The sequence below is a fragment of the Neolamprologus multifasciatus genome, chromosome 18 (assembly GCF_963576455.1).
Source record: "Neolamprologus multifasciatus chromosome 18, fNeoMul1.2, whole genome shotgun sequence".
In the NCBI taxonomy this organism is placed as follows: domain Eukaryota; kingdom Metazoa; phylum Chordata; class Actinopteri; order Cichliformes; family Cichlidae; genus Neolamprologus; species Neolamprologus multifasciatus.
In genome coordinates this window covers 4,655,208-4,666,117 of record NC_140456.1, presented here as the reverse complement: position 1 = coordinate 4,666,117, position 10,910 = coordinate 4,655,208, and the positions used below count along the sequence as shown (strand labels likewise).

Genomic DNA, 10,910 nt, shown 5'->3' with positions numbered 1-10,910 from the left:
ACATAAGTCAAAAAAACTCGCTTCACCGACATGTGGAGGATCGGGTGCATGGCGCTCGGATGGAAGGGCGCAGCCTAGCGAAATGTAAGATAAAAGGCGCTGCTTAAGGATACTGGCACAGAACCGGATAATTCTTTGGATTATTCTTTAGAAGAAGGTAACAAACTCTCTTATTACTTCGTGCTGTAAGAGGAAAGGACGTCTTTCGGAGGCTCGTTAAGTTTGGTGGAAAACGAAAGTGAAACTTAACTGTGTGCCGTCGTCAACCCCGCTCTCTTTTCTCTCTCTGCCTGTGGGACCGCATGTTGTAAAACAGGATTTGATGCAGTCAATGTGGAGTTTTTGGCACGTTATGAAGCTGGTTTACACTATGTCTATTAAAAATTCTAAGCAGAAGACAAATAGTGCATGCAACTTGAGCCAATAAACCCCTGCAACTTATAAGATGGCAGATGAAAGAGAGGTGGGAAGAACATGTAAGTTAACAGAGAAGGCTTTGGAAGAAAAATTACAAAGATGTATTGCCTTAAGAAGACGAACATTAGGAACAATCACAGGCAAAATAAAGGAGATAAAGATAATGATGAGTGATGCTCAGAACCTTCAAAATTTGAAAGAAAGGATGGAAAGTGACTTTGCATTGGCTCTGAATGAGTTTCACAGTCACAATAACCAGGTTATGAGCCTTTTGTCTGAAGAAGAAAAAATATTTGACCAGGACAATTGGTTTGAGCCCAAAATGGCAGCAGTAAGAGAGTTTATGAAAACAACAAAGAAATGGATAGCAGAAGATCATAAGCATATGATTCCAAATGAAGCTGAGCAGCAGGAGCACATTACAGATGACTTGGAAGAAGCTGTTAACCCAGAAGACAGCGCATCACAGGTTGGAGCTAGAAAGGATGCAGTTCATAGCTCGCGTGGGTCTCAAATCAGCCGAGCATCTACAACATCTAGAGTTTCCTCCACTCGTGCTAAACAGGAGGCAGAACACGCAGCCTTGCTGGAACGAGCCGCGGCATTGAAGAAAAAGCAAGAACTTGAGTTGGAGTTGGCCAGGATTAGGCAACATCTTGAGCTTGAAACAGCAAGAGTCAAAGCGGAAAAGGAAGAGTTAGAGTTGGAGACTGCATTAGCAGAAAGTCAAGCAAAATTAAAGGTGCTCAAAGAATATGAAAGATCTGAAGATGGTCTGAGCAGTTATGTGTCAATACAAAGATCGCAAGGTCGAGGAGTTAAAAAGGAAAGAGTTGGCATAATGCTCCCACAACAAGCTGATGTGAGTAGTCATGCTAATTCACAAGTGCAAAACTCACAGGTACCACAACTGTCTCATCCAGTCTCCACTCATGGGCTTAATGCTCACGTTAACAGAAGTGATGATCTATTGTCAGTCATGCAGAAACAGAATGTAATCACTGAGTTACTTGTGAAACAGCAGCAGCTGGCTCAGTTGCCATCGAAGGACATTCCTGTTTTTAAAGGTGATGCACTACAGTATAAGGCCTTCATAAGAGCCTTCGAACATGCAGTAGAGCAAAAGACTGATAACAACCAAGATAAGCTGTATTTTTTGGAACAGTTCACTGCTGGCGAACCACAGGAGCTAATTCGCAGTTGTGTACACATGACTCCTAGCAAAGGTTACCGCGAGGCCAGACGGTTGCTACATAAGCACTATGGAGATGAGCTAAGGATCGCAAGCGCGTTCATTGAGAAAGCACTCAAATGGCCGCAAGTGAAAAATGACGATGCAAAGGCATTAAATGCTTATGCTATGTTCCTGACTGGATGTCGCAACACCATGGAGGATGTTGAATTTTTGGAAGAGATGGATAATCCCACCAATCTACGCACAGTGATATCCAAGCTGCCCTACAAAACCAGAGAACGTTGGCGTGTAGAAGCATTTGAACTCCAAGAAAAGAGGGGCAAAAGAGCAAGATTTGCAGATTTGGTGAACTTTATAGACCGCCAGGCTAAAATAGCTATGGATCCACTCTTTGGTAATATCCCAGACTACCGTGCAGTGACAAGTGGAAAGACTGACCAAAGGGAAAAATATCCAGCAAAGAAGGAGTTTCGAGGAAGCAGTTTTGCCACCAACATTTCCGCCGAGAACAAAAGACTACAAGAAACAAATGTTAAAACTGAAAATTCAATCAAGACGGTGAGTGCCTTTGAGAAGCCATGTTTGTATTGTCAGCAGCCTCACACTCTTGCTTCTTGTGGCAAGATTAAGAATCAACCACACAAAGAACGTGTGGATTTCTTGAAGTCAAAGGGACTCTGTTTTGGATGTTTGGTTTATGGGCATCTCAGCAAGTTCTGCAAGCGCAGAATGGAATGTAAAGAGTGTTCACTAAAGCACCCAGACATTCTGCACATGGGGAAAAAAGAAAGCTCTGTGGAAACAGAAAGGAAGGATGTTACTGATGGTAATGAGGCACCTTGTGCTCAAGTTCCTGTCAGTCAAGAGACTTGTGGGCTTACAGGGGCCGGAGAAGAGGAGTGTGTGCTCTCTATAGTACCAGTCAAGATCAAATCTAAAATGAGTGATAAATATATAGAGACATATGCCTTTTTGGACCCGGGAAGCACGGCAACATTTTGCACGGAAGATCTACAAAGGAAACTGAATGTTAAAGGAAAGCCTACACGGATACTTCTAAGTACCATGAGTCAAGAAAAACCAGGAGAACAGAAACTCATGAACAGTTTTGTTATATCAGACTTGGAAGTGTGTGGGTTGGAAGATTCCAAGTTCGTTGACTTACCCAAGGTGTTCACTCACACTAGTATACCTGTGAGTAGCGGAAACATACCCAAGCAGTCAGACATCCAGAAGTGGCCTTATCTACATGAAGTGAGGCTACCAGAGATAGAGGCTAATGTAGACCTGCTTATAGGAGCCAACTGTGCAAAAGCAATGGAGCCGTGGCGTATCATTAATGGACAAAATGGAGGTCCTTATGCAGTGAAGACCACCATTGGTTGGGTGGTGAATGGACCCATGAGAAAAGAACTAAATGACTCAGAAAGCAAAGAACCACATTTCTCAGTAAGCCGTATCTCCTTAGTGGAAGTTGAGAAGCTACTGGTCCAACAGTATAACATCGATTTTTCAGAACGTAATTATGATGACAAAGAGGAAATGTCACAGGAAGACAAACAGTTTCTACGAGCAGTAGAAAAGACAACCATCTTTGAAAATGGACACTATAACATTGGATTGCCACTTAAGAATGAGAATCTTCAAATGCCAAACAACCGTTGTGTTGCGGAGCAGCGGATAGCATGTTTGTTCAGGAAGTTTAAGAAGAATCCTCAGGTTTTTGAAGATTATAAGTGCTTCATGGAAAACATCATCACCAAGGGCTATGCAGTTCCAGTGCCAGACCACCAGTTGAGCCGTGACGACAACAGAGTGTTCTATATACCACACCATGGGGTGTATCACCCGAAGAAGAGAAAGTTGCGAGTCGTGTTCGACTGTACGGCTTCATACCAGGATATGTCTCTAAACAAGGAGTTACTGCAGGGACCGGATCTGACTAACACACTGGTGGGTGTTCTTTTAAGATTCCGTGAAAAGCCAGTAGCACTGATGGCAGACATTGAATCAATGTTTTACCAAGTCAATGTATCAGAAAAGGATGCTGATCTTCTTCGTTTTCTCTGGTGGCCAGATGGCAAGCTGGATGAGCCCATGAAGGAATATAGGATGATGGTGCACCTCTTCGGAGCTACTTCCTCACCGAGTGTCGCCTCATATGCGTTAAGAAGAACGGCAGAAGATCACAAGGAAGAAGCATCTCCAGAAGCTGTTCAGACAGTCCTGTGCAACTTCTACGTAGATGACTGTCTGAAAAGTGTAGCTACAGAGGAGGCTGCAGTGAAATTAGTCAGTGATCTTCGTGCTCTGTGTACCAGTGGAGGGTTTACATTAACAAAATGGACAAGTAACAGTAGAAAAGTGTTGATGTCAATTCCTGAAGAACACAGAGCCAACGAGGTGAAAGATCAGGATCTTAGGCATGATACTTTGCCAGTTGAGAGAACTCTAGGTGTACAGTGGAACACAGAAACAGATACCTTCACTTACACTATAAGGTTGCAAGACAAGCCAATGACCAGAAGAGGCATTTTGTCAGTCATTAATTCAATTTATGACCCTCTTGGCTTTCTAGCACCAGTCATCTTGCCTGCAAAACTTTTGTTGAAAGATCTCTGTAAAGAGCAGCATGGTTGGGACAAGGAGATCAATGAAAAGCATGCAAAAATTTGGAAAAAATGGAAAGAAGACGTTGTACTCCTCTCCAACTTCCATGTGAGTAGATGCCTAGAGCCTACAGGTTTCGGATGCACTGTTGTTGCGCAGTTGCACCATTTTTCCGATGCTTCAGATTACGCATATGGAACTGTCTCTTACCTGTTGATGGAAAATAGACAAGGCAAGAGACATTGTGCCTTTCTCATTGGGAAATCAAGAGTTTCTCCGCTCAAGCAAGTCACAATTCCTAGGCTTGAGCTGACTGCAGCAGTGATTTCAGTGAGGATGGACAGATTACTGCGACAAGAACTTCAAGTTCCTCTGCAACAATCAGTCTTCTGGACGGACAGCACAACTGTGCTTAGATACATTGATAGCGAAACATCTCGCTTCAAAACATTTGTTGCAAATAGAGTTTCACTGATTCGAGAAGCAACCAAGCCATCACAATGGAAGTATGTGACATAGGCAGAAAATCCTGCAGATCAAGCAAGCAGAGGCTTAAAGGCTAAAGATCTGTTGGAAGGAGGTTCATGGATTCACGGGCCGAACTATCTTCTAGATGAAAACGAATGGCCAGAACAGCCAGTAAGAAAGAAGGAAAACCTTCAAAATGATCCAGAAGTCAAGACTTCAGCAACGGTTAATATACTGAAAGTTGGGGAAGGCATGGAACCAATGAAACGTGTGATTGACTACTATTCAGACTGGAATAAACTGAAAAGAGCAGTAGCCTGGATAATGAAGCTAAGGAAGGTGCTGTGGATGTTAAAAGAAGAAAGACAACAGTACTCAAAAATAGTCCAGAAGAATGAAAATGATCCTGAAAAGCAAAAGTTAAAGTTGCAAGTGCACATGGAGACGTTTAAATCTGCAATGGGAAAGAAAGCGCTTGCTTTGGAGGATCTTGAGGCTGCAGAATCAGTAATTGTTCGTTTCAGCCAGAAACAACATCATGGAGAGGAGATCAAAATCCTACAGAGGGGAGGACAGCTCAGTTGTAGCAGCCAGCTGTTCAAATTAGACCCAGTTCTTCGAGATGGGATGCTGAGAGTTGGCGGCAGACTCAATAAATCAGGCTTGCCAGAAAATGCTAAACAACCAGCAATTCTTTCTAAACACAGCAAAATCTCTGAAATCATTTTGAGAGACATCCATCAACGAACTGGTCACTGCGGTCGCAATTATGTGCTGGCACAATTGCGATGCAGATATTGGATTCCTCAAGCCAATTCGGCAATTAGAAAGATAATCAGCAAATGTCAAACTTGCCGTAGGATTTCTGGAAGGGTTGGTGAGCAGAAGATGGCAGACTTACCTGAAGACCGTCTTCTACCAGACAAACCTCCGTTTACAAACACTGGTGTCGACTACTTTGGCCCATTTGATGTCAAGCGGGGCCGGGGTACTGTCAAAAGATATGGTGTCATGTTTACCTGCCTCACTCTCAGAGCTGTACATATTGAAGTTGCAGACAGTCTTGACACAGACTCCTGTATCAATGCGATTCGCCGTTTCATCTGCAGAAGAGGTCAAGTTACCATCATGAGGTCAGATAATGGCACAAACTTTGTTGCAGCTGAAAGGGAGTTGAGGGAAGCCATTCAAAGACTGGATAACGACAAAATAGAAAGAGTCCTACAACCAAAAGGTATAAAGTGGATTTTTAACAGCCCAGCTGCTTCACATCAAGGTGGAGTTTGGGAGAGACAAATTCGAACAGTGCGTCGAATTCTCAGCGCTCTCTTGAAGGAACAAGTGCCAAATGAAGATTGTCTTCATACGATAATGTGTGAGATTGAAAGCATTATTAATGGCAGACCTCTCACAAGTGTCTCAGAAGACATAAATGACGTTGAAGCTTTAACGCCGAGCCATCTGCTGCTGCTTAAGTCACAGCCCCTCATGCCTCCAGGTGTCTTCAACAAAAATGATGCATACACCAGAAGAAGATGGAGACAGGTTCAATATCTAGCAGATTTGTTTTGGACTAGATGGACTCGTGAATATCTTCCACTTCTGCAAGAGCGCCAGAAGTGGCTGAAACCGAGAAGAAACTTCATGGTCGGAGATCGTGTGCTGCTGGTGGACAGTTCTTCTCCACGCAACTCCTGGCTCATGGGGAGAGTGGTTGAGACGTTGCCAGACTCAAGTGGAACAGTCCGAAGATTGAAAGTAAAAACTAAAAGCAACATCCTGGAAAGACCCGTTAACAAGTTGTGTCTTCTGGAGGAGGCTTCATCCAAGCGATGAAGAGAAAGAATGTTTGTTCATGGACATTACAATTAGGTTGGCTCTTAATGATTAATGTGTAAGTTAGTAATTGTTTAGTTCTCCCACCTAACCAATTAGGGGCCGGATGATGTAAGAGCCAATTAAAAGTTAATTTTATTGGTACTTGTAAAATGATTGGAGGAGAGATATGCATGTTTGATGTTGGGAGTGTGATTTCTAGTTGGTTTCAAAGTGTTTTTTTTGTTAAAGGCATAGAATATAGAAGTGCAACATTCTAATGCGCTTTTTAGTATTTTGGGCTTCCGGCACACTGTAATTCCGTAGTTGGGGAGTCGGATAAGCTGGAAGCAACACAGTTTTTTTGACCGAGTCTTGCCATGTAAATGAAAAGTTCCAATAAACATCTTTAACGCAAGAAAAGTACCTGGACTTGCTCGCGTTCAAATGCATGTTGCCGGACTGACTCCTAAAGGTGGTACAGAAGAGTGAAATAGAGACGGAGTGCCGCCACTACAAGCATCGTTCAAAAGTGACTTAGCTAGCAGTGGCAACTTCTATCTAAAACAATTGAAATATAGCAAGGTGTTGTATATTTAGAAATTTTAAAAATTAAAAATTCAGACTGCAATTAATTTCAGGTGGAGACAGTAAACACAGGTGAGTTGAAAGATCTATTGAAGAGTCCTTTCTTCATGGCCATTAAAACATTTTTAGGTTAAAAAAACCTGTTTTTTTGTTTGTTTGTTTTTTTTAAATCATGCCCCTGCTTTGTCACACTGAATCATGTTGAAAAGATATATTTTCATGGCATCCCCCATTACCATTACCTTGTACTTCTTTCTACCAGCCTATTTTATTTTGTGACATTAACATCTTAAATGTACCCCGCCAGTTTAATTATTAATAGCTGTGTTAGTATTTATAATGCATTTTTTTTTTTTTTTATCATGTGCAGCTCTACCAAGGGTCGGTGGCACAGTTCACCTTTTGTGGTAAGTTATAACACTTCATATGTGGTCACATAAGTAAGTTGTTTCATCAGTTGTTCAGTTCTTATAAAATAATGTTGTATAATTGTACCAAATCACTGAGGATACATCCAATGTGTAAATCCCAGTCAACAATTTTACTGTGATATTCGCTCGTGTTTAGAGAATCTCCATAATCTTTGTTACTGAGTTTCCATTTTTGTAGGGCCAAATTTGTATTAAAAATTAATATTTTCATATGATGTGAAATGACTCAATCATTTCTAATTTTTAGAAGAAACCATTCATTAAGTCCCTTAAAATGCAGATTTGATAATGATAAAATTAACACAAATTAAAAGTTTCACTGATAAACACACAATTTTTCCTTGCTTTTGTTCTATATAGATTACAGCTCTGATCTGGAGAACACTATTTTAAAATACTGTGTAGGGTTTTTGTCAAATGATTAAGAAACAGACTCTTTGTCACAAGAGACAGAAAGGTTGTATCTTAAAAGAAATGTCTCCAAAATTTAGTAGAGTCCGATGCCATGCAGTTTCATAAACATGTATTCTCCCCAAAGAATGACACCTGAAAACTTTGCGTTAAATAAACTTTTCTTTTCCCTTTTTAGGAGGCGCCTGATGTCAACGTGAAACGCACTGCAGTACTTCGTGCCCTTCCTGTATACCTGCAGGAGGAGGACCCAGAATTCTTTAAGACATGTAATGTAAATGTATTTTTGCATCACTTAAATTCTGCCAGTGAGATAAAATGCCATGGATTTTTTAAAATACAATTTTAATACCCTAGCAGCTACCAAATTGTACAAGCAAAATACCCTCTCTTTAGAAAACCCTCACACACACAAACACACACACAGGGTCAGGAGCAGGGCACAGGCGTATCACAGCACTTCGGCTACGCTGCAGGTGGCCCAAAAACCAGGCTGAAGTCCAGATTTAGTTTCTTTTTGAGATAAAGTCATGAAATAAAAAAATACTTTTTTTTTTAGAAAAATAACAAACATACAAATTATGTAGTGCAAGAAGCTAACACTTTAGTTTTAGTTAATGTACATTTTTCAAAAAAGTAGAGTACCCTAACTCGTTACAAAGTAACCCACTACACTGCTGAATGTTTTGCTAGATTACAGGTCATGCTTGTCTCATTCTCTCAAACCAACCTTACTTATTTAATTGGGGCGATCGTGGCTCAAGAGTTGGCAGTTTGTCTTGTAATCGGAAGGTTGCCGGTTCGAGCCCTGGCTCTGACAGTTTCGGTCTTTGTGTCCTAGGGCAAGAAACTTCACCCGCTGCATACTGGTGGTGGTCAGAGGGCCCGGCGGCACCAGTGTCCGGCAGCCTCGCCTCTGTCAGTGCGCCTCAGGGCGGCTGTGGCTACTAGGGCTGCCACGATTAGTCGACTAGTCATGATTATGTCGACAATTAAAATTGTCTATGACTAATTTAAAGCTTTGTAAGATCCCAAAAGACGCAGGAATAAGTGGTAGGATTTAAGAGTGTAATAACGGACTGAAACAGAAGATGGCAGCACTGCATGTACAAGGATGCCAGCTGCCGTTAAACCCCGAAGAAGAAGAAGTAGCTCTGTCCCAGAATTCATAGCGCGGCCCAGCGCAGTTGTCAACAATGGCGGCAGCTAGTTAGTTTTAATATTACTCTTATTATTCTTTCTGGGTCACAAAATAAACGTTTAACAACCGCAAATATCTGCTCAGTTTATCAACACACCACATATTTTCAAAAGCGCTCCGACGTTTTCGGAGACGTCTGTTACCCACTAGCTCGATAGCTAGCCGGGGGCAAGGCTCACTAGAGCCGTGAGAACACCGGACTCCCGGCAAATCGTTTTCAAACCCACCGCTGTCTTTCACTACTCAGGTTAAACATACATAAGTCACTTAGATAACTTCAAAATGTTATTGTTTGGCTTTTTTTTAGTATTTTATTTGTTCCTGAGTAAATCAGTTCGGCTGAGAAATAAAGTTATAGTTTTTACACAGCTGAATAAACATCAAGCAGACAGCTGATTATCAGAAGTGTGAGATGCTCGAGAATATACTCCGGTGTCCTGTTATATTTTAGATAGCAAGGAGTTTATTAAACTTCACCGAAACAATCTGCAAATTTCATTAAAATTTAATAAACTATCATCTTGTCTTTATTTTTAGTTAGCACATACCTTAAACACTTAAAGCTGTAAGCTAATGACAGTTATATAAGAGCAAATGCTGCTGGTGCAATAAACTGTACGTTATACATCCAATTGATGCACGATCTGATTAGTCGACTAATCGCAAAAATAATGGGTGACTAGTCGACTATCAAAATAATCGTTTGTGGCAGCCCTAGTGGCTACAATGTAGCTTGTCACCACCAGTGTGTGTGAATGGGTGGATTCAATTCAATTCAATTCAATTTTATTTATATAGCGCCAAATCACAACAAATGTCGCCTCAAGGCGCTTCATAGATACAGAGAAAAGCCCAACAATCATATGACCCCCTATGAGCAAGCACTTTGGCGACAGTGGGAAGGAAAAACTCCCTTTTAACAGGAAGAAACCTCCGGCAGAACCAGGCTCAGGGAGGGGCGGCCATCTGCTGCGACCGGTTGGGGTGAGAGAAGGAAGACAGGATAAAGACATGCTGTGGAAGAGAGACAGAGATTAATAACAGGTATGATTCAATGCAGAGAGGTCTGTTAATACATAGTGAGTGAGAAAGGTGACTGGAAAGGAAAAACTCAATGCATCATGGGTATCCCCCGGCAGCCTACATCTATTGCAGCATAACTAAGGGAGGATTCAGGGTCACCTGGTCCAGCCCTAACTATATGTTTTAGCAAAAAGGAAAGTTTTAAGCCTAATCTTAAAAGTAGAGATAGTGTCTGTCTCCTGAATCCAAACTGGAAGCTGGTTCCACAGAAGAGGGGCCTGAAAACTGAAGGCTCTGCCTCCCATTCTACTTTTAAATACTCTAGGAACAACAAGTAGGCCTGCAGAGCGGGAGCGAAGTGCTCTAATAGGGTGATATGGTACTACAAGGTCATTAAGATAAGATGGGGCCTGATTATTTAAGACCTTGTATGTGAGGAGCAGGATTTTGAATTCAATTCTGGATTTAACAGGAAGCCAATGAAGGGAAGCCAAAACAGGAGAAATATGCTCTCTCTTTCTAGTCCCTGTCAGTACTCTTGCTGCAGCATTTTGGATTAACTGAAGGCTTTTCAGTGAGTTTTTTGGACATCCTGATAATAATGAATTGCAGTAGTCCAGCCTGGAAGTAATAAATGCATGAACTAGTTTTTCAGCGTCACTCTGAGACAGGATATTTCTAATTTTAGAGATGTTGCGCAAATGGAAGAACGCAGTCTTACATATTTGTTTAATATGTGCGTTGAAGGACA

General features: G+C 41.6%; 1 protein-coding gene across 1 annotated transcript; it reads left to right on the top strand.

Moving 5' to 3' along the window:
- The first annotated feature begins 265 nt into the window (after positions 1 to 265).
- LOC146497126 (uncharacterized) lies at positions 266 to 7,028 on the top strand. Its single transcript, XM_085140581.1, is given in 2 exon segments — positions 266 to 349; positions 990 to 7,028. A coding segment is annotated over 1 exon segment (5,268 nt). The 5' UTR covers positions 266 to 349; positions 990 to 1,258; the 3' UTR covers positions 6,527 to 7,028.
- The last annotated feature ends 3,882 nt before the right edge of the window (positions 7,029 to 10,910 follow it).